Source organism: Falco cherrug, chromosome W, assembly GCF_023634085.1.
Source record: "Falco cherrug isolate bFalChe1 chromosome W, bFalChe1.pri, whole genome shotgun sequence".
NCBI lineage: Eukaryota > Metazoa > Chordata > Aves > Falconiformes > Falconidae > Falco > Falco cherrug.
Genome location: NC_073719.1, coordinates 8764360 through 8788979, shown reverse-complemented (window position 1 = coordinate 8788979; position 24620 = coordinate 8764360). Strand labels below are relative to the sequence as shown.

Below are 24620 nucleotides of genomic sequence, written 5' to 3'. Positions count from 1 at the left end.
TCTACTTTTGTATTTTTTCAATTTTAGAATGCCTGCTGTGTTTCTTTCCTTTTTAGCCAGTAACGCTGTCGGCTTTGAAGTGTTTGCAAAGCAGGGGGATGCAGGCATGTGTTTTGGACACGGGACCAGCTGTCTTTGGAGACAGACACCCTGCCGTTCCCACGGCCAGGGCAGAGGGCTAGAAAGTTGCCGCAGCCACCTTCCGTGGTGGGCTCCGCGCAATCTTCACCCGTAGTTCTCGGGTCCAGGACCTTACATCCAGTTTTCCCTGCCGAGCCGCAAGGCGCACCATTGTTTCCGCGGCACCCGGGGCGGGCGCGGCTGCGCGCGCGCGCAGTGTTGCTGTGGAGACGGCGCCGCAGGGGACGGGGGCGGGAGGAGGCGATAGGGTCGCCGCCAGCGCCCCGGAGAGGCGCATGGAGGCAGCCGCGCCGCGGCGGGCCCAGAACCCTCCCCCCGCCACTATTCCCTATTATAGAAGCGCTTCCGGCAGCGTGGACCACTCTGACATCATCCCCCGCACCCCGGTGACGTCAGCGCCGTGAGCGGTACGTGACGTCGATGCGTAGGAGAGCGTGGTGACAAGTGCTATTTAAAGCTCCTCGGGTGAAGGATGGAGGTAGACTGAGCAGGTGCCATTGCGAGTAGTAGCTTGTGGCTGTGTGCATGGTGGGACTATAGGGCCCTTCCTTGCTCTTCCCTTCCCAGGAGTGGGACGGAGGTGTGGGTTACAGGCTTGGCGGTTGCGCCAGCTCACCGCGAGGGGACAGGCGAGTGGAGGCGTAAGACGGTAGATGCGAGCGGGCAGAGGCAGCATCTCGAGGCCGCTGAAGTAGTCGGGCACTGCCTGACACGGAGCTCGCTTGCTCCTTTCGTTCCACCAGTGGGGCTGAGCCCGCGGCCCCGCCGCAGAGGAGCGCGGGCTCAGCAGCCTCTCCCGCTGACAGTGACCGACCCGCCGCGCCCCAGGACGATGCCCGCTTGCTCGCCGCAGAAAAGGGCGTGACGGCAAGAAGCGGACCCGCCGCTGCGGGAAGGAGGAGCGGCGCTCCGCATCTCTGCAGCCGGGGGTGGGCAGATCGGGGGAGCGCGGCGCCCCGGTGCCCGCGGGGAACGCGCGGCCGCCGCACGCCGGGAGTCCGATGCCGGTGCCGCGGCTCACTCTGCCTCCTTGGGAGAATGCATTGGTGCCCGCCACGCTGCTGGCGGGGGTGCTAGGGGAATCGGCGGCGTGGAGCCTTACGCGCACCGCCTGCCCCATCCCGCTCCGCCTCTGAGTCGCACGGAGCTTTCGGCGGCTGCTCACCTGGCGAGAAGCGCCGCAGCCGCCGCTAGCACCTCGCGGAGAAGGCGAGCGTCTCCCCGTCCGCCCGTAGGAGGGGACCCGTCTGTCCCCGGAGCTGCCGCCCGCTCGAGGGCTGGGGGTGCCGCCTGGGGGCTCCTGGCGGAGACGGCGGCCATGGGAGCCCGGCCCGCGTGGGGCGCTCCCTAGTGTGTGGGCGGCCCCGCTCGGCCAGGCAGCTGCGAGCCGGCGGCGCGGCGAGCCCAGCCCAGCGAACTGCTGCCGCCAGGGGGCTGCGGAGTTGCCGTTGCGGTGAGGAGCGCCCCGGGGACGTGGCACCGCCGGCCGTCATGGGGTAAGGATGTCGCGGGGGCCGTCGGGTCGGTGGGATGAAAGCGGCTGCCCGCGCGGGCTGTTGCTGCTCAGGCGGGCGCTGCTGAATGCGCGCGGAGGGGAGTGATTTTACTGGCTGGGTGCGTAAGGAGCAGAAATCCTGCTGCCATCGGTGCTGTGCATCAACCTGATGAAAGAAAAGGGGGACGCACCGTGATGTGTAGATATTTGCCTCCGCTGTAGCCACATCGGATCGCTGGAAGAGCCGCCTTGGCTTCCAGATCCCCACCGTGAGGATCCTCTCCCTGGTCAGTCCTGAAAACGACTGCTTTAAGCTCGGTGTGGCAAGGTGAAACTTAAAGAGCAGCGAAGGCTCATTTTAACTCTTCCGGAGTCTTCAGAGGATTAAAAAAAAAACTAGGTGTGAATTTCCCAATATAGTGAAGAAGTCTCTAGAGAAATCTGCTTTACAGCAGATCCCCTAAGTGAATTGGGATATCCACTTGAGTCTTTAAGGAAATTAGAAGGAATAAAATCTTTAAAATGAACCTGATCACATCTAATTGAGTAGCTATAAAAATGATATAGATACCTGTGAAAACTTTCCACAGTTGTATTCTTAGTAATTTGTATAGTGAGATGAAAAAATAAACCTTGTGCTTGCCTGATAACCTTTGAATAGAAAGGAAACTCATTCATGTTCAAAAGCGACAGAAAACCCAGTATGATTTGGCTAGCTGCAAGGTGGAGGCAGACTTTTAATGCATTAACAAGATGCTGTTTTTCTACGACTTTATAACAGTTCAGAGTATAAAAGTTATAACTCATGTCCTTTGTACTTTGGTCATGCAAGAATTTGAATGTGAAATATGGAACTTAAAAGCGTCTCTTTCCTCAAGCTGTTAATGACACTTGGAATTCTCCAATTTATTAACTTCTTTGTATGTAGGGTGATAACAGCTGCATCTGGCTCTGTCCTAGTCACTAGGGCTCACTGTACAAGATGTAGGAAGGAATGTCGTCTTAGGCTAGCTTTTATTTTCCTGTTGTTTTCCCTTTCATTTGAAAAAAATAATAATAATCCTAAACAGAATAAACCTGAGCTTGCAGCTGTCTACGTACTCAAGAAAGTGATAATGTGTTTCAAAAACCTGGCAAAAGGCTAAATGATGTTATAGTGGTTTTGGGATATATTAAAACTTCTAAGCAGACACAGAATTATGTAGCTTTAAAAATTCAAATAATGGAAATAATCTCATTTATTTTAAATCAATATTGTGTTTGTAGATGTCAGTTAAGTATATTGTATTCCAAATACAGATGACTGAAGAGGAGTACATTTTGTATTTTCTCTAGAATTAAATTGAGCACTTCTGAAAACAAAAACTTGACTTGCAAAACCAAAAATCCTTAATTTCTCAATTTCATAAATTCCGGTACTGCTAGTGTTTTAGCATGGTAGCTTCTTAATGAACAGTGCAAATTCATATCTGTAGAGGGAGCAGAAATAATCCTAAATACTGAAGGACTATAAAAATCATTTGGAGAAAGGGTATAAAGTTGGTGTCATGACTCTTAAGTAGTATCTTGGCATGTTAATGTCAAGAAGACAAAACTTGCAGTTTTGAAGACTCTTTAGACAGTACACGCTGGGGTATTACAATATAGCATTCCTTTGTAAGCTGTCTTTTAACAAGATGGTCAAAACCAGCAATGTAGGCATGTGTTACTGATAAGCTCTCAGCTCTCTGAGTGAATGAGCGCATCTAAGCCAGGGCCAGCAACAACTCTGTGGATCTGTGGTTAAGTATCAGACATTTGCTAATGTTCAGAGCAGAGGTCTTGTTTCAGTAGCTATTTTGTATTAGCATCTAAATGCAATTGCCCATGGATTTCAGACTATTTCTAGACCAAGATGTACTGGACTGTTAACATCGCAGTTATAAAAATAGTCTTCTGATGCTCTACTAAGGTCTTAAAATTGAGCATTCTAGAAGCCAGTTGCAAAATGTTTGATAATACATTTACCTGACCACAATAGGGTCAGTGTACTGTATTCAATATTTAATGGGTACTGCTATCTTACATAAGCTTGTACAGTGAGCTTGTAGTACCTGGCTGGTGGAGAGTTTACCGATCCCAATGGTCAGAACACAGAAAACTTGGGATGGGGGAGAGAAATCAGCTTACCAAACCAGCAGTAGCTTAGTCTCATTTTTTATAGTGAAGAATTTGCTGTTCTACCAGTGTAGTTCAGCCTGCTTGGCTCATTGAATACCATCAGGCAAGCCAGGTAATTATGCACTGTGTGTGCGGTGAATACCAAGCTGTGGGTAACTGGTCTCTGAAGCTGTGCTGCTATTAAATTTGTTTTCAGAAACTTCAGAATGGTCTATAGGGTCCAGTAGTTTAGGAACCACTCTTCTTAGTACTGTATCCTATGTGTCTGTGGGTATCCCTCATATCACAGGAGAAGATAAACAAATCAAGCCCTGGGGATTGTATAGGCCAGGCACTCTAGCATAGGATGTCCACTCTTGATTGTCTACCTGCCAGTCTCTTTCCCTCTCTCCTAGTTCTTCATCCCTGTTGCATAAAGACAAGTTCCTATCACTGTTGAGTGATATACCTTTTTTTTTTTTTTTTTTTTTTTTTTTGGTGTGGGGGGGCCTTTCTGTTGGATTGACCACACTGAATATAGTGTTCTTCAATAGGAAAACATTGATTTTCGTGTAAATATGACATCAGTATGTTCTGTCCCAGTTCATAACTTCAGTCTCTCTTGTATTGCCAGTATTGAGAAATGCAAAATTTGTCAGTATTGTGCAATTTGTTGTCTTTGAGCAGAGTTTGGATTATATTAAAAATCCTTAAATAGATATTAAGTAAACATACTCAGGATGTGTATTGATAGCCCAGGTTATTGTATGCATTGACCAGGTAAGTTTTGTGCTGAAAGCTGCAAACAGTCACCTTATTTTACTGGTCGTTGGTACTGCTTTTACTTTCTAGCAGGAGGATTAGAGGTTAGTATTTGTGGACTATGATGCATTGCTCAGTCTGGAATGAATACATTTCATGCAAGAAGCAGTATGGAAACTGCACAGTCATGAGTTCTGGTAAGATTGAGAATTTGGTGTCCTGTTAAACTTAATCTCTTGAATTAATTCCTGTTTTTTTTAATGAGTACTCTCTCTGTAACTACTTTATGTTCTGTGCTGTGGACAAGTATCCAAATCCATCATACTAGCTTTTCCCTTCACTCTTTACCTTGTAATTCCTCATCGTTCAGCAAAGCTTCTGTAAGATGTGCTAGTATGTTATCTTCATAAAGATGGTTATGATATGTGTCAATTTGAGATGTCAGATTTAGAATACTAGGGTTCTTAAGTTGGCTAGAGAATATTGTGGAAGATGAGTATTTCAGGATGTGTTTATTAGCATTGTAGTTACCTAAATAAGTATTTAAAATTAATTTTTGGCTGTTACTGATTGATCCACTCTGATCTCTTACCCTTGTTGAAGGTTAGTTAAATGCGTTTCTTTAAATCATTCAGGATGCGGAGTCCCATTTTGAAGAGATGATACTGTAGCTGTAGGGGAATTAACAAATCATGCTAATTCTAAACTCTAGGATGTAATAACTTTTACAAAGCCATTCTGAAGCTTTAAAAACTAAAAAATGTGAAAATCTATACTGTTTGAGCATATGGGATAGACAAATCTTTCTGTGGAAGTTGGCTTGCTACCTATTGACTTGCTTTTTTCAGGTGTTTCCAAACCAGTGTCTTGTCCTTAAACTTTTCAGTTTTCTCTCCCTAGCTGGGTAATAAGACATTAGCACTATAAAGTTGTTAGGAGCCAGAAGTATTGTTAACCGTTGAATTTGACCTGACTCAGGTTCTTTAACTTGTCTTTTTCCCTGCCCATGAGGCTTAATGATAGCTCTCCCAAAACTTTATCTTAGCAACGGTTCTATCAGCTGTGCTCATCTGACACAGAAATATTGCAGATAATAGAGCAGAAGGTACAGCTTCTTGGCAGTAGTTTAGTGTTACTGCAATTCCTGGTCATGTTGCTATCTCAAGGGCAAAATGAAATGCTTCTTGTGGGGAAAGCAATGGCAGCCAAGTAGTTTATACTATTTTCTGAGCAGTGTGTAGAGTATAACAAAACCAGATCAACATTGCTTACACACTAAACTTGATTTTTCTGAAAAAAGTTAGTCAGGTATAAATACGTAGACAGATGTACTGTATGTAAATTAGCTTGAAATGGTTAATAAACTACTTTGTCAGGCAGCACTGCATGGAGATCTCTACTGTGCTTAAATTATATTGTCATAGTAGTGTTATGACCATGAAATTTAAACTGGCTATTCTGGCCTGGCAACACATATATGTGTGTCCTGAATGCCATAGGGGATGATTTCCATGCTGATCCAGTGAAGGTATTCATAATACCTTAAGGTTGCGACTGATCTTTTTTAGTATTTCCATGCATTATAAAGATTGTATAGACCAGCTCTCTGGGTGAAATACTAGTTCTGCTGAAAATAAACATTTCAGTTCTTCACATTAATCATGTTGAGATTATTTTTATTCTTAATGTCTCAAGGCAAACATCAGATGAATGTTTTCTATGTGTGTGTGCTTGTGATTTCTCCCTCCCAAATAGTGCTTACTCTACTGCAATTCCCATTATCTTTGCAGATGTCAAGCCAATACTTGAAGTATGCAGTCTCAAAGCCATGGAGTTTGCAATAGCTTCAAATACTGTAACAGGCCATCACTTCTCATCAGGGGAGGCAATGACACCTAACTGGCTTTAGAGCGTTTCTGCTTGCTAATTAATAAAAGTAATAAGTCAAATTCAGGTATCACTTTTATGGGAATTTTGTTGGAAAACATTTATTTTTTATGATTTTCTTTTAAGACTGTAATTTGATTTAAAGCTCTTAGCTGATCACTCTAAATCACAGCTTTCCAGTCTGCAGAGTTTTTTCTCTCACATATTCTCACTCCTCTCTTCCAGTTGCTGTTGTGCAGCAGTTTTTTCCCCTTCTTAAATGTGTTATCCCAGAGGCGCTACCACTATCGCTGATTGGCTCAGCTTTGACCAGTGTCAAGTCCACCTTGGAGCTGGCTGGTGCTGGCTCTGAAATGGGGGAGGCTTCTGGCATCTTCTCACAGAACCCACCCCTGTAGTCCCCCTTGCTACCAAAACCTTGCCACATAAACTCAATACAACATTTCACAGACTTCAGTTTTCTGAGAATAAAAGAGCCAGGTCAAAAAATCTTTATTAGAGTGCTTGTTGAGAGAGTAAGGGATCAAGTCCTAATAGTCACAGGGGAGTCTGTTGGATCAGATGTTCTGCATCAAAAGCCAGGAAGTTTTCAGGTGGAAGTTTGCTTTTGTTAGACACTGGAGGTCCAACTGTGACTTAGAATTTGGTTTTAGACAAATTTTTATTACTTCTGCTATTAGTACAAATACTTAAAAAACAAAACAAAAACCACTTGGTGAAGAAAAGGAGAAGGGGTTGTCAGCATCACCAACTCCCTATTAAATTAACAGTATGGGATGGTGTGATATGCTGTTTCTTTAGGATGATACAAAATAATGCAGGTATAAAATTGGATGAATAGGAAGTTCTCTGTCACATTCCCATTGGAATGGGTACTGTGGTATTTGTTACATCTTTATTCTTTTTGTGTGGATAACTGACTAGCTGAAAAGGGTCACATAGACATAGTCCAGCTGGCTGGACAAAAATGCACATCGCTCTCAGCTTATCTGAAGTAAAGCAAAAATACACTATCCTTGGCTGTTCTTGTTACACAATAACAGGAAGATCGTGGTGGGAAAAAGAATGGTACAGGTGGGAACAGATAACTACAGAAGAGAAACTAGGGGCGGGCTTGGTATTTAGGCAACTAACCAATAATGAGCTTAACTTTTGTAATATGTATGAGCTAATTATAAGAAGGCATAAAAGGTGACTGTAAGGTACAATAAACGAAGTCTGCTGCTCACTCATATTGAGTGACTGTGTCTTCCCTCCGTCGCGACAAATGGCGCCCGAACAGGGACCCTAGAGAGGGCTGAACCTGCGAGCCACGGTTCGACGGAGATTCGGGTACCGGTGCTGAAAGCAGCGCAGGAGGCGGAAGGGCACAGTCCCCGCGCCCGGGAGCACCTACAGAGGGTCCCGCCGGCCACGTGTCGCCGAAGTCTCGCAAAGGCTGCAACAGCGCTGACGAAGGTATGGAGAGACAAGCGACGTACGATTCGCTCATATGCTTTTTAGAAAAGCGGAGCGTTCGGGACATAGATTGTAAAAAGGAATTACTCGGGTTATTAGCGTATGGGATAGCATCCGGGTCCCCGCGGCAGCGGCGAGCGGCGGCGCAGCCCGGCAGGCCCCTTCCCGGCCGCGGTTTCTCTTCAAGGCGGCACCATCCCCCCCCCTCCGATCGGCGCCATGGCGATGCAAGCGGCCAAGCGAGCTGACATCCGGCTGCCCCCAGAGGTCAATCGGATCCTCTATATTCGAAACCTGCCGTATAAAATCACAGCGGAGGAAATGTATGATATGTTTGGGAAATACGGACCTATTCGACAACTCAGAGTTGGAAACACTCCTGAAACAAGAGGAACAGCTTAAGCTTCTCAAGGAAAAATACAGGATTCATTACAAACCCACCAAAAAAAAGTGCTTCAGATGTCCCCTACAAGAAATGGGTTTCTGCCTTGAACTAGCAAACATCTCTGTGCTTAAAGAGAAGCCTTTTTGCCTTGATGGAGATAATTTATGCTGTATTCTGTATTTATGCTGTATTCTGAATGTGGAAATTGGTTGGGATTAGGAGGCTGGCTTAAAGGCATTTTGCAAACGGGATTATTATTTTTGATCATTATTGTAATAATAGTTTTTTGATCAAAACCAGCCAAAATTATTTGTAAGCATTAGGCATATCTGGAAGAGAATGCCTTTATTTGAATCAGCAGTTAAGGTGTAGTTTAGTCTGAGGCTGTGGTTTTATCTGCTTCTGGTGAATTTTTGAAGTGATGAAATCAGAGATACAAGGTATACTAAGAGTTATGAGGTAATAAGGTAATAATCTAAGTAAGGGTGCTGTCTTTTATATCTACAAGTGCAATATGCTTTTATGTAGCAGAGAGAAACTTTAACAATAATGTTGCTTGAGCGAGATGTGCATGTGACAACTTGGGAAAAGGGATATCACAACTGGAGTGCAACAGTGTTTCTACGTCTGGCAGAGTGAAATCTTTCAAGCCCTGAGTTTAGACAGTCTAAAATAAATTGTTAGTATTCAGAAAACCCATCTTAAGCCTCTTTTGCTTACAAAGTGTTATGGAAGTCAACTGCTATTGTAGAGAATTAATGATTTTTAATACATATTAACAAATACTACTATTTTAACTTGAGGCAGTTGAGCGAGAAATACTCACGTGTAGCATTTGAGGGAATGTCAGCATAAATCGCACTTACATTAAGACTGCATTTTTAATTACTGTACTCGTTAAGATTCGATGATGCCATAAGGCTAAGGCCTTTTATCACAGATCGGTTCTGAACTAAAAGGTGTGTGCACATGTAGGTATGCACATTTGTGTTATTTTCCTTAATTGGCTACAAAATAATATAATTAGGTTGGGGACTAGATCTTGGGAATTTGTCTATTATACTTCTGTTTGTTAAGGAACGTGCATAACATACAGCACCCATGTAGGCTTGGCTTGTGGCATAGTTGTCAAATTTAGCATAGACATTCAGACAGATAAGCAACGTACTCTTGTGTGTATCACCTACAAGCCATTATGGCTTACTGTGTAAATCTGTATGTAACTATTGAAAAATCCACTTATGAATGTATATAGCTTAGAACTAATTTTTTCCCTTTGTTAATTCTTTGATATCAATGAGGTATTCTTCAGAAAATGTATGGACTGGTCGGTTGCATAAGGGCAGTTGTTATTTGGACAGAAAATTGTTAATGGTCAGGGATTTTCCACTAAAATATTTGCAAATATTCCTAGTCAAACATCAGTTTGGTTTCTTTTGGGGTTTTGAGCTTGCATTAGTCCATGTTCAGAACTTTAAAATTACCTTTGAATTTTTTAAACTTTTTATATCACTGGAACAGAAAGAGCATCTAAATTAAAGCTTCAAGCTAACTTTATTTTTCAAGTATTTCAGGAATTATACTTCTGAACTGAGATTTTATAAGTTGGCTGTGTATTTTCCTGTGTTAAAACGCTGTTATTGAAAATGGTCAACCAAGCCTATGTCGCCCAAAATAAAAACGGGGGAATTGTGGATAACTGGCTAGCTGAAAAGGGTCACATAGACATAGTCCAGCTGGCTGGACAAAAATGCACATCGCTCTCAGCTTATCTGAAGTAAAGCAAAAATAACTGTCTTTGGCTGTTCTTGTTACACAGTAACAGGAAGATTTTGGTGGGAAAAGAATGTTGCAGGTGGGAACAGATAACTACAGAAGAGAAACAAGGGGCGGGCTTGGTATTTAGGCAACTAACCAATAATGAGCTTAACTTTTGTAATATGTATGAGCTAATTATAAGAAGGCATAAAAGGTGACTGTAAGGGACAATAAACGAAGTCTGCTGCTCACTCATATTGAGTGACTGTGTCTTCCCTCTGTCGCAACATTTTTGTTCTGTTTTCCACAGGTCTATCTCTCTTCCCTAATCCCTGTATTCAGATTGTTTTTCTGACATTGATTTGTACTTAACCACATTATAATTTAAGGTTGCCATGGCCAAACCTAAATGCATAATTGTCTGCCTTCACTAGAAGTAATACCACTTCTCTGGAGTCTTTTCCTGTAAGATATTTTAAAGGGACTTCTATATGAACCAGTTACAGAATAATTTCTAATAGTAAGCAACTTTTACAATTTGGACAGTAATTTAGAGCATGTTGTGATTTCCTATTCATCAGACTAAAGCTACTAAGTCAATTTGACTTCTAAAACCAGCTATGACTCAGTCTAACATGAGTGTCACCATTGTGCAGTGCAGTTTGACTAAGAGGGGAGTCCAGCAATGCTCTTGCATATTTATATACCCTTTAATGTTAGAAGCAGTTTCATCAATTCAGTGAGGGATTTGCCATTGTCTTCTAAAGTTATTTGATATCTAAGGAAGTTTAAAAATCTAATATTTGAATAATTCTTCAGTATTTTCAAAGTCTGATCTGTAATTTCATAGGATTGGAATTATTTAAAACCATGCACTGTATTTCTACTGTCTTTGAAACTTCCTTGTTCATGTAGAGCTAATGAGCAAAGAAAAAATGTGGATGAAGCATAGATGCTGTAGTGTGGGCAAAGCTGGAGGGGAAGGGACAGAATTTATGGGCTGGGGTTTGAACCTTTCCTTCCAAAATATAGGCAACACCGGGCATCAAAATATCTATTGTTTTATAAAAATAAATGTTAAAAACATAGACTACAACTTACCCTTGGAAAAGCAAAGTATTGGTGTTGGCCAAAACTGATTAAGCCAGCAAGCCTAGCAGCTGTCTTGTGGCATGTGGTGACGCAAGGTGAGGTGGACTGAAAAAAACCACTATGTCTGCGTGGCTGGGTTTGGACAAAATGGCCTTTATTGTTTATACAAACTATTTATATATCTTAGACAGTGCAGGTGTTAGACCCTGATAGGTTTTTGTGTCCTTCTTGCTTGCTATTTGCTGTTGCTGTAGGTGCCCGTATGCTGCGGTTCTAAGTTCCCATTCTTCACATCCTGTTTACATACCTGACAATTTGTGGCTGTCTTAAAGGTACATGGCTAAGTCTTTGAAGTCAACTAACTCATCTGCAGACCCAAACAATCCCCCCTTTTTGTTTTTTGAACAGCTAGTACCAGGTTTGTCATGTTCTGCAGGGCCCTTACAAACATGACGGCAACCAAGGCAATAGCAAACAAACAATACTGCCAATTGAGTGAATTGATGCCAAAAAGGCTGACATAGTCTCAGATTTTGGTAACATGTTGCTGCAATGGGGGGCCTAAAATCCATGCAGCACATACCATCAAAATCCTCACAGCCGTGTTCTTGAGCCAACAACAAAAAGCCAATAGTTGCTCTGTTTTGTATGTAATGGTGGCAAATTGGACTCACATTCTTAACTGCCTAATAAACAAGGTGATTTAACTCTTTAATGCTTTCCTTGCTGTTACTCCGGATAAGAGAAGAACCGCTGCAATACGTTCCCATCAGTTCCATAAATCAACTACATCATTACATGCTTCATCCAAAGTTATATTGCTTTTAAGTGCATTATGCTTATCAACATGTTCACGTGTTGATTTATGTGGGTGTCAGGGTCCCATCATAGCCTCCTATTACATTAGCATCTACACAAAGACAACTATCGACATTCAAAGTGCAAACAATATTGGCTTCTTTTGGGTTAACATTATACAGAGGTAATCAATTATCCCAAATATCAAGACTTTCAGTAAGATTCTTCATTCCCCGCATACATTCACTTTTTTGCAACAATGTCTGCAAGTCAGTTTCAAGGAAGGGCACACCAGACAAGGACTGGTTCAGTAAGGAGACCACACATTAGTTGTTGGGTTGACTGGCAGCAGCAGCGCTCCCACGGTCTGGCACGCTAAGCTCAGGCCGCACACAGCGAGCAGGTATCCATCGCGGACCTTCATCTGTAGAGACACAAGCATAACCTCTCCCCCAAGCTAACAATTCATGCGGTCCTGACCAATGCCTGGTACAAGGGTCTTTCATGCATACTAAGACACCTTGGTGCTTTTGCTGCTTGTCACCAATTGACACAAAATGTCACACAATCGGAGGCACTGCGTAGTTGGCAGAGATTTTCAGAAACTTCAGAACATAACATGCTTTCTCTATTTGTGCCTCTGGGGTCATTCCCTTCATTCCCCCCTCCTCTTTTTTTTTTTTTTTTTTTTTTTTTTTTAAGTTAGTGCTGCTGTATTAATAGACTCAAACCAATTTATACCCCCAGCTAAAAATAAACACGCTATGCAGTCTTTGTTATTTGAAAGGTGATAGGTTAAAACTACTTGTTCACACGCTTCCATCTCCCCTATGATTGGTCCCAGTGTGGACACTGCTCCCCCCTTGTGCAGGCATCCTGTTTTTTCTCATCTTTCTGTCCAACTCTCTTACCTCTGCGAATACAGTTTCTTTGTCTCCCTTGGCCTTGCATATGTCTTTCACAACACTTGCAGCTTGTTACAGTTTCGGCCTGCTCGGCCTGCTATTACAACAAAGTTACTTGGTCTGGATTGCTCATAATATGTCCGTTGTCTTCCAGCCATTCCACAAATCCCCCTTTTTGTTTTTGAGCGATCCAGACCCCTTTTATTATTCGGTTCATAATTCTTATAAAGCAATTCCACACACAGATCAATATCATTAAAAAGATTACAATGGCAATTAATACCGTTATCCCATGAAGAAACAAATCTTTTAACCATCCAGTAATTCCTAAACTCTGTAGCCAGTCCATTAACCCGTTCTCAATCTTTGTAGCCTGTATATTTTTCTTAACTCAGCAAGCTGCATATGAATACAGTTTGAGTGATCAGTCAAATTCATACAACACTTTCCTTAGCACTGTTCACTATAGGCTACTCTTTACTGTTCATGCTATTTCCTTATCTTCTAGGGGTGAGATCACATTCCTCCTTTGTTTCTGTCTCATCCTAGTTTCTTCTCATACTCCCTTAAAGTTATTTAATTCTTTGCTGCAGGAACTCAGCTGCACATCATTCAAAGCAAGGCCAAAACTGCACATTATCAGTGTCAAAACAACCCACTGTCTCTGTTATGTACAATTCTACAATTCTTTTTTTTTTTTTTAAACAGCAAAATACATTTCAACCGCTGTAATACAGTCGATTATAGACAGCTTTTCTGCGTGACAGAACACAGTCACCCCGTACTGCGAAACAGTTTTCTGCACTACTTTCCAAGCAAATGGTGTATGAACGTGAGGATTATCAGCAGCCGCATCTCCCAATACAATAGGATATGCGTGCGGTGCATGGTGGAAGGAGTAGGAAGATCAAGGAGCGGTCCGCCTATCTGTTCTACTAAACCCCAGTTCCCGTCTCTTAATGCCCCATCTCTTACAGCCTGCCAAAATCGCCGAGGGTCGCGCGTCATTACCGTACCACTGGAAACTGGATTTTTACCACCTCCACCTTCTTCATTGCCTGTGACTGATAACGTTGTCGTAGTTGGACCCGAATCCGGGTTTTCGGCACTTCCACCCTGCGCAGGCAGGGCCGGCGGCGCCAAGGACGCGGGCGGGGGGGCCGGAGCCGAGGGGGGAAGGAGTGTGGGCTGGCACAAATGTTGGGGTGAGTCAGGGGGGCTGGGATCAGTCCACCGAGGTTTCTGCTTGTCGTCCTCGGAATCGGAATCAGTATCCAGTATAAGTCGATGCAGTTGGAGAGATTTAGGGGATTCGGGGCATTGGGGAGTGGCACCTGGTAAGGGACACAGACTCTCCCCCTCCCCCACCCCCTCATCCTCTTGTCTGTCCTCTTCTGGAGGGGGATACAGGGGAGGTTTGAACGATGTACCCTCATTCGCATTGTGCTGACTTTTTAAGCCCCCACTTGCGTCTTGCGGTCTTTGCAAGTCTCCACTCCCATTTTGCTAATTTTGCAAGCCCCTAGTCGCATTTTGCTGATTTTGCAAGCCCCTATTTGCGTCTTGCGGATTTTTGAAGTCCCCTACAGCATGTCTAAGCAGTCCCCATGTAGGCAAAAGCCCCGACGCCTCTTTGTCCCCTTTTTCCAGAGCTTCTGACAGTGTTGATCCTAAATTGTCCCAGGTCCACACACTAAGAGCAGTCGCAGGGGACACTTCCACTCCATGTGTTCTGGCCCACAATAACATATTTTTTAACCGAAGCCCATCTAATGTAATTCCACGCTTCTCTAATACTAATTTCCACAGTGATAGCACTATGGTATCTTCTTTAGATAACTTACGCCCCATGCTGTCCCTGGTGGCTCACCTTACCGGTGTCACGTTCTCCCGGGATCTTGCAGCTGCTCGCTGTGCTACTCCGCTTCACCAGGCTCCGCCTCCCCAGCAACCCGTTGGTCAGTCTCAGGATCTGCTCCTGACACCCCTTACCGGGGTCACATTGGCACAGTCTCAGGGTCTCTTTTTGATACTCTTTACTGGGATCACATCGGCACGTCGGGGTCACCAAATGTGGTGATGCAAGTCGAGGCGGACTGAAAAAAACACTATGTCTGTGTGGCTGGGTTTGGACAAAATGGCCTTTATTGTTTATAAAAATTATTTATATCTTTTGGACAGTACATGTATCAGACCCTGATAGGCTTTCTGTATTCTTCTTGCTTGCTATTTCCTGTTGCTGTAGGTGCCCGTATGCTGCGGTTCTAAGTTCCAGTTCTTCACATCCTGTTTACATACCTGACAATTTGTGGCTGTCTTAAAGGTACACGGCTAAGTCTTTGAAGTCAACTAACTTGTCTGCAGACCCGCTGCAGACCCCAACAGTGGCATATCAGCAAAGCCTTGTCTTCTGATCATCCATGACAAAACATAAATTTCATATAAATGAAAATATGAGAAGATCATTAAATCACTTTATTTTGACTTGCTGTATCTTATGTCCATTAAGTACTGCATGATATCTGATTTCAAGCTGAAACACCAGTTGCTCAGAACTTCAGCTCCTTGAAAATCTAATGTACAGTATGCAATGATGTTTCTTTCAAAGGTAGATGTATATTTTTTTTTCTTAATATTATAGGATTAATGAAAGGTTCTAGCCCATTTTTCTCCCCTCAGCTAATGAAAAATTTCTGGTATTATTTGTGATGATACGCTAACTCAGAAGTGGTCAAAGATCTAATGCTAAAAGCTGATTGTTAAATGGGAACAAAACAGTTTAGAAAACAGCTTGAAGGCACTGCTCTGTGAGGTACTATGTAGCTATAAAACATATTCTATAAACTAGGGCATTGGACTTTATAGGTAAATAGGTGCATATATGTATTAACTTCTAATTGAATACAGAAAAATTTCCAATCTTTTTAGGAACAACTTCCTAAGCTTTTACTGACCATGAGTAAACCTTACTCAAACTGAAAACATAACAGCAAAAGTCTAAGAATGTGAGTGTAAAACTAGATAAACTGCTGGTGGTATGGGAGAGATTTTGATCTGGTTGCTCAATTGTATCTTCTACTTTTTTTACTACCTCAAAGCTTGGTTTAAAGCATCAAAGTTCTTATTATATGCATGTGTTATAGAAAGCAATATCTTAAGATGTGCTCATTTCATAAGTATGCTGAGTATATTTTGTTCAAGTTGTGACTTTCTGTCCAGAAAAAGATTTTTTTTATTTCAGAGCAGTGTCCATACAAGAAGCCAATGTTATGCAATACTGTTCCACAAGCTACTGTATACAGTATTTATCAGACTTCAGAGCATTTATAGGAATAAGGAAAATTCTGTGGTTTTCTATTGCTTTGAATTGTGTTTACAGAGCTTGTTGACTCAGACTCCTGAGAAACCATTGGTCATGTTTGGATGCCATAGTTGACAAATTAGTTTTGACTATAGTTGCATTTTTAATCACTCTCCTTATTTCTTTTCAGGGATCCCTCATGAAGCTGCTTAGAGTAACAAAAGCTTGCTACAGCTTTAAAAACAAGCCAGGGAGAGTATTTTTTAAGACTGTAGCCAGGCATTAGAAGAAAGCTATAGTCTTGGCATGCTGTCATTTTGAAAAAGCAAAAAGGTCTTTGTCCTGTCCTAAATCTGAGGATAATCAGCAAATGCCTGAGAGATCACGCAGGGGATTCATGTTGTCTGATATGGGGAGAAATCACCTTGGATGAGAGATGTTATAGAGGTTCAGAACTCACTGTGTGCAAAATTACTACCTGTAAAAATGTGTGTGTGATGCCTACAGAGACTGCCAGAGCCCCTGTGCTGTGTGTGAAGGATGCTGCATGGCAGGGTCTGCTGTGCCCATCCTGGTCTCCCATCCCCTTGCCACAGGGGGGCACTTGAGAAAGTGGTCAGTGCTTGGCGGTGCTTTTTTTTTCCCTGCTCTTTTTTTTTTTTTTTTTTACTCCTCCATGGGCCACAGTCTCCTCAATGTTGTACCTGCTCCCATGTCTGCTTGTCTGCTCTCTGCTCCTGCTTGGGCAGCTCTTTGCTCTAGCCCCTGTGTCTTTTTTTTTTTTTTTCTTATGTTTTCCCAGCCCTAATTCTGTTCTGTTCTTGTGTCTGCACAGGGCAGTCCCTGGCTTCCTCCTACACAGTGCAGCAGCACCCCCACTACCAAAACCCTGTCAATTTATCCCAATATATGTGTGTGTGTAACTTATTTATTTTTTAGCATCATTAATGCACCAAAAGGGGGAGGCAAGTAGGACATCAACTAATGTTGTAGAAGTTCATACCTTCTTTTCAGTGGCCTTATTGTTTTTACAGTAACTAAGACAACAGAATCCCGGCCTTGAGAAGTTGTAGATATTATGGCAATGAAAATAACTTTGGAGTCATGGTAAACAGTGTGGGGAAAGAAGAGGAAGGAGGTCTTTAGCACTACTGTTGGCATGATCTGGAAGTACCAGACACATCAAAGAATAAGACTTTTTTAAAAAGAAAATGCTAATTATGGATTAGCAAGGACAGTTCTTTCTAACCTTCTGTACTAACTTAAGCTGCTTTTGTGAAAGCTTTAATTAATCTCACATGTAGAGAAAGGATCCCTTAGGTTCTTATATTCAGTAGTCTGCGATTTTTTGTAAAGGATGTGTTAAGATATCAAAATGGAAAGAGGAGATGAAAAAACTGTTCATTCAGTTGTTAGGACACAGGCTTTTCTCCTAAGCCTAGCCTAGGACTGATCACATATCATATCAATGAATGGATTTCTGTATCAATGATTAAAAACTGCTGTGACTCTACCTCCTTAAGTGGTACTTCTCATCCTTCTTTAGTCCTCACATTTTCACTTAAGTCAAGGAGGACTTAGCGCTTCTTTTTAGTCTGCATTAGACTGCAACATTACAATGGTCAAAGTGAATTAAGAACAACAGCATTAATGTTTCTGCCATGCTTGAGCAAACATTTCTAATAGTCAAACTGTGTTACTATGACATTCTGCTTATTTTTGTTCAGCATCAGGATTTTTCTGGAAAAATAAATTACTTCTCTTTGTAATTAGTGATGAGTTCTTGTCTTAGTTCCTATTAGTGTTTTTAATGAATACTAAATACTTTGTGGTAGTGAAGGAATGGTAAGAGAAAGCTGAGAGGAAGACAAGGAAGAGTAAGGAACTGATAGTTGTTTTTACAGGACTGTTTTTTCTTATTTAAAGTTGTTCTTTTCTTCATTTTCTCTCAACTATATAGGCAAAAGTACACTTATATTTTTTATATATATATATGTTTGAGCACTTAGCAAGGGAAAAAGGAAACTACTCTCCTATTTAATATAACTAATACTACTTCAACTGAGTTAATTGAAGCTTCCAGATTTGGAGGGCATCGTGTCCTGTGTGGATAATGGAAAAAACAAGTCTCATAGTAAGGATAGTTTAGCTGAAGTTGTAAATCTTGTATGTTTTACATATTAACTTTTACTTGTTTCTGAATGTTTTAGTAAATCTAAAATTTAAGTAGCTCTATAGTATGTTGCCATAGAAAAGTACAGATGACCTAATTGTACAGCAGCTTCAAAGGGCTTTAATTGCAAATCAGTGACTGATTCTATAACACATTTCATCCTGTAGACATAAGGTGTGTAACTTCCATTTGTTTGAAGAAACAATCAGTATAAATGTTCATCATCAAGTGTCAAAATGTATTCTAGTTGGTTTAATTCTAGAGGCATCTGAAGCTTAGCATCATTATTGGAAAAAACTCCTAATTACCCCAGTAATTTGGCATAATCATGATTTTTCCAACTAGTTTAATGAAGGGGGCTATGTTTTTTGCCATAGAGTGTAGATAGCTTGTTATTCAGCAAAGCTGTAGTATCAGTTAAAACACTGAAAGAAAAGACTGTAACTCTAGTTTATCAGAAGAGATAAAAAAGTGCAGGTAAGCTTTATTAATGCTGTTCTGTACCTAACTGTAATGTCTATGCCAGACACACACATGCCCTAGAAAGTGCTCTGGTTTGTCTTTGCAAAACACTGTTGAGCAATCAGCAAGAATATGCTGGGGCTATAGAACATTTTTGTGCTGACAGTAAAGGAGAGCAGCGACTCAAGGCTGAACAATTGGACTTATTACTGACAGTCCTGCTTGCTTTAATTGTATAGTTTTTGCCTACCTTTTACATATGAAAATCCTAACCTGTGGTATGTTGAAAGCCTCAGTTGTGTGATAGATTGTTCTGTGACAGAACTGAATAGCATTTCTGGTCAAATGTGTATTCACTAACCACGCATCTATGGTTTGGATTCAGTTCTTTCATCTTTTTAGTTAATGTTGTCAGAACCTGTATTTTCTCCTTCCAATGTCAACCTTCATCCAAATAATTGTCAGGCTTCTAAGACTTTTGTTTTGATAGGCACTTTAACTTTCCAGAGTTAAAGAACTGCTTGCACTATGGTAATATGCATCAAATTACATTTGGGTTTGCTTAATTGGGAGGTAAATGGAAAATGTATCTACTCTTGAAGACAAGAACTAAAGTTTAGGTATGACTGAAGAAGTAATTGTAGAGATTCAAAAGAGCAATAAGAATTAGTGTAAAGGTTATGTTAAGCAAAAGGGCTATAAAAGTCACCTTTTGTCATGGTTTAACCCCAGTCAGCAAATAAGTACCACTCAGCTGCTCACTCCCTCTCCCCCCCCCCCCCCATCCCGGTGTGATGTGGAGGAGAATTGGAAAAAGGTAAAACCTGTAGATTGAGATAAGAACAATTTAATTATTGAAATAAAGTATTAAAAATAACAACAATAATAATTGTAATAAAGGGGTGAGAGGGGAATAAAATCCAAGGAAAAAAAACCCCAAGTGATGCACAATAGTTGTTTGCCACCTGCTCATTGATACCCAGCCAGTCCCTGAGCAGCAATCAACAGCTCCTGGCCAATTCCCCCCAGTTTATATACTTGGCATGATGTTCTATGGTATGGAATATCCCTTTGGCTAACTTGGATCAGCTGTCCTGGCTATGCTCCCTCCCAGCTGCTTGTGTACCTTCTCACTGGCAAAGCATGGGAAACTTGAAAAGTGCTTGATTTAGAGTAAGCATTACTTAGCAACAGCTAAAACATCAGTGTGTTATCAACATTATTCTCATACTAAACCCAAAACACAGCACTGTACCAGCTGCTAAGAAGAAAATTAACTCTATCCCAGCTGAAACCAGGACACCTTTGCATAACCTTTGTGTTTGTGCAAGGGATTGGGATCAGGAAAACAGCTACCCAACCTCCTATAGCTTGGTGATTTAGAGGGAGAAGATGAGTTGACATACAGTGACATTTGTATGGAGGACTAGCATGTGCATTAATTTCCCTTGCCTACCTTCCTCCTCCTTTAGCTTTCAATGAAACAGTGTTCTCTTTGATCTGTTCTGTATCACTTCCAACATCCAGCAGAGGAGAACACCACATCTTCTGGCAGATGGGTTTCAAGGAGGCTTAACTCCTAGCTGAGTAATATGATTCTGCTGCTGAAAGCAACTGGTCTTGGCTGCTCTTGCTGCCAAGCAGTAGAGATATTTCTGAGAGTTTGCATGTACCCCTTTGTAATAAGGCCAGATTGAAACCCTTGGACTATGAGTACCCAAAATCCTAATTTTTTCTTTTGCTTTTATTTGGGCTGAAAAATTTATTAAGAATTTATCTCTTACTTAAAGGGAGATGAGGGCAGGGACAAAGGATATGTTTCTTCACATCCTGGGAATGGGAGAAAACAAAAGAGTTCAAAAACCTACAAAGTTAAATTCAACTTAAAGTTCTGGGATTTGATGGTAGCATTCCCTGAAGAATACAGCAATTTATTTGTCAGTAAAATGTAGCTAAATTTAAACTGACAACTATCTTAGCGATACAAAAATATTTTTAGATTTCTATGCAATGCTATATGTTTTGGTAATGATTATGGGGAAAAATAAGTTGTAAATTCTAAAGTTCAGTATTTTTTTTTACCTTACATAATTTTATTTGCTAAGCAGTTAACTTTGAACCATGTATGTCATACATATTTAGTGTTGCTATGAAAATGTTCAGATGTGAAGCTCCAAAGAGTGAGTGTTTCACAACACATGTTCCTGACCCTAATTAATGTTAGTTTTAGAATAATTGCATTGAATCAGCCAGTTCAGTTTTAGATTATGGCAAAACATTAATTAGAATAATCAAAATATTAAAAGATTTTTGAGAAGATGAGGGGTTTGAAGTAGTATACATTCTGCAATGTGCAGTGTAATGAGATGAAGTTATACATGTATTGATGCTGTTTAGTTTAAAGGGATAGATGAAGGGTGAGGGCTGGGGAGGTGATGGGGCAGGGCTGAATGTATATTTAGAGATGACTGTCTTTACTTGTAGCTGGGTGCTGATTTTTGCTTTAGAAGGCTTGCGTTTTGCTTGCATATGTATATTAATGCACTTATCTGCTCTATGCAGCAACACATACAGAAGTTCTTAGGAAAAATTTATCATGCAAAGTGAAATGTGTACATCCCAGTGGGCACAACTGGCAGATAACTTGTGTGCAACAATATTACATACAAATCAGATTCATTACTTTAATTCTCTGCCCTTCAGGGAACAACCCATCTTCAGCACCCGAGCTCATGTCTTCCAGATTGATCCAAACACTAAGAAGAACTGGGTTCCCACCAGCAAGCATGCTGTTACTGTGTCCTATTTCTATGACAGCACAAGAAATGTCTACAGGATAATCAGTTTGGATGGCTCAAGGGTAAGCTTTATTTCAGAGAACTTGCTTGCTGATAGACTTTTGTATTTATTTTCCAGTCTTATGTCCTTCATGTATCTTTTCATATGCTTTTGTCATTATCTGAGTAACAGATTACTGATGTACATTGCTTCATTACATATTTTAAGTGTTTATGGAAAAATACTATTTTCCATGAATTCATATTTACTTTGATAAATCTATTGCTGAATTTAAGTGATAACCTGTTACTTAGTAAATACTTTGAGCAGTCTAAAAAGGCATTCCCTGTGAGATGCACTAAAAAGTACAAATAGGCTTACAATAACCTGTTTTCACGTCTGCATTCAATGATGTTATCAATATCATTGGCTTCAGCATTATGAAGGACACCTGGTTAGTGCTTGTAATCACTTAGTAAATCCTTCTCTGTTACATAATCTTCCAATTTTTGCTGTAGAGAACATGGTGATTCCCTCCTAATAAAGCTCTCCATGGTAAGCTTTTATCAAAACTCAGTTGGGTTAGGTTTGGGTTTTTTGGGGGTGGTGTTTTTTTGCTTGGTTTGGTTTTTTTTAAAATTAGGAAATATAATGTGTTGAGCTGCTATTGTAAGAAGCCTTGTCTAAGAAATTAATTTGGAAGACACAGAGAAAATATTTGACTGTTCTTTAGGTTCTACCCCAAGTGGGTATAAACCGAGTAACTTTATAAATGACATGTGTCACTGTCCACTCAGTGGACTTGTGATGGTTCGTTTACTATGATCTCAAAGTGCAAAAAATCAAGGCGACCACACCAAGGGGTTATGCTTTGATCAAACAGCACAACTTTATTGTTTGCCCGTAAAGCGGCATGCGATATAGTGACAGGGAGGGAAGGAAAGGTAAAATAAAAAGAAAAGGAAAGAGGATTATAGCTACCACCACGGGTCCAAGGCGTCCCTATGGTCCCAGGTCTAGGCAGCGTCCTGCCGGTCCTTCCGATCATCATGATCCTTGGTGGGGAAGATCTCCAAAGTTCGGTTGCTAAGGAGCCATCTTTTATGCCAAGCAACACACCTTGCTCCTCCTCTGGTCCATGGATTGTTGCCAGTCTCCGCCTTCTCGAGCCAGGTTATCACGCATGTCCAAAGAGGAGTGCCCGAGGTGTGGTTTGCCTCAGAGGCAGGTAGCTTCAGACCTGGAGGTGTGTTCTTGTATTATAATGATATTATAATGAAGAAAGTTCACCTGAAGTTCAAGTTTTCTGGTTCGTTGCTATGACAGTGGTTGTGATCCATCTTCTGGACAGCTGTTATGCGGCCTTATTGTAGTTGTTCCTTTCAGTTCCAGGTAGCAGGGAGCGGCATAGTACTCCTCATACTGCATTCCATCTCCTTGTCTCTGTTGGCAATGTTGAGACAATATTGTTCTCTTTAGACCGACTCTTACAACATGTCAGAAATCTCTGCAATAAGGACAATAAAGATGCACAGAGTGTAACCAAAAGCTTTAATCCTTTCAGGAGACTTTAATTTGCAGTTTATGGAGGGGTGTCAGTTCATGATGGTTGGAACTAAAATACTCTTTTAGCGCATAGCAGTATTCACAGGATTTCTTGGCTATTTATTGAAAGCTGACAAACATTACTCTGTTTTTTTTCTTTTTTAAATCCAGAATATTGCTGTTTTAAATGAGGAAGGAGAGTTTCTATCATATAGAAGTATATAGGAATTTTCTGTCAAAGATTTCTATATGATACTACTTTAGGTGACTGAGACTCTAGTATCAAAGCCTACCAAATTTTTTCCAAGTTTAACTCTTGACTGTTACCTTCTCAGCACTCCTTCAAATGATTTTGTTCTGTCAAATAATTAAAATACCTTTTGTCTCACTGTTTATAAAATACTTTGGGATTGGGACCAGATGCTATATGAAATCAAGGCTACTAGTTGTAATCTGTAGCACCTTAATTGATCTGTACAGTTTACAAAACCTTTATTCTGATATCCTCTGGGGTTTGTCTGCCTTTGTTCAAAGCTGCAACAGAAAGTGGCTGCTGAATTGCACTGCCAAGCAGTTGTTCATCAATTTATTTGCTCTTTTGTCTATTGTAGCACTTCCTTTGCATTTGCAGTACTATTGGCAAGATATATTGATAATGCAATCTATCACTTTTTTTTTATTCTCTCTGTGATTGCTGCAATCCTAATAATGTTTTCACCCAACCATTATATGTCTGACTAAGATCTAAGATCCCAGTCATGATTAAGAAAGAGCCATTGTTTCAGGTATCACAACATTGCTCTGAAACATATCAAGGTGAATAGCAGGGGGACCCATAGAAGAATTTTTAGGAGCTTTTTTCAGAGATTTTTAAAATTTTTAATTATATCCCCATTTTTTAAACATCTGCACATACATAATGTAGTATGTAAAAAGGGCTAAATATAAATATAAAGCATTCTTAAGGTCAGAATGCATCCAGTGTGTCTCTGCTGTATGGCATACAGTTGGGTGTCAGTAACACTACTGGCATCTGAGCTTGCAATGCCTTACATTGTCGATTGGTCAGATAGAGGCATTAAATTTAAAAAGCAGAAAAAGATATGTAATTTAATTCTCCAGTTCTGAGTTTTGAAATGAAATAAAATTATGATTTTGTGGTTCTCTTTTAAAACAATTTTTACATTGAAAATGTCTCAAAATTACATGTTGCCAGCTGCCAAAAATGCTTGTTGAACCATATTGGGTTTGTAGCTCTCATGCCCCTCCCTCAGGGTAGATAGATATATGATCCAACTAGGTTTACTTGTAAACCTCTGTGCTGGTGGGGTTTACAGCACCCTGTGGGTTTGTGTGTTGGAGAGAATGATGTGCACATGGCTGCTCAGTTATTGTGGCTCAGGTGCTGAGCAGGAAGCCAGTGATGGCAATGCATATGTCCACTTAGACTGCAGTAAGGAAATCTTGAGACTGTATTGGATTTGCGTGGCGAGGCTTTGGTAGCGGGGGGGGGGAGCTACAGGAGTGGCTTCTGTCAGAAG

General features: G+C 41.3%; 1 protein-coding gene across 3 annotated transcripts in view; it reads left to right on the top strand.

Moving 5' to 3' along the window:
* The first annotated feature begins 395 nt into the window (after positions 1-395).
* Positions 396-24620, top strand: part of LOC129734580 (homer protein homolog 1-like) — a 122090-nt gene continuing 97865 nt past the window's right edge. For 2 of the 3 annotated variants that reach the window (XM_055698207.1, XM_055698206.1), the window contains exons 1-2: positions 1533-1637; positions 21460-21616. In XM_055698207.1, coding sequence (XP_055554182.1) covers positions 1633-1637; positions 21460-21616 — 162 coding nt within the window. In that variant the 5' untranslated portion in view covers positions 1533-1632. Of the gene's footprint in view, positions 549-1532; positions 1638-21459; positions 21617-24620 lie in introns of those variants that run through there. The other variant, XM_055698208.1, reaches the window with a different exon arrangement.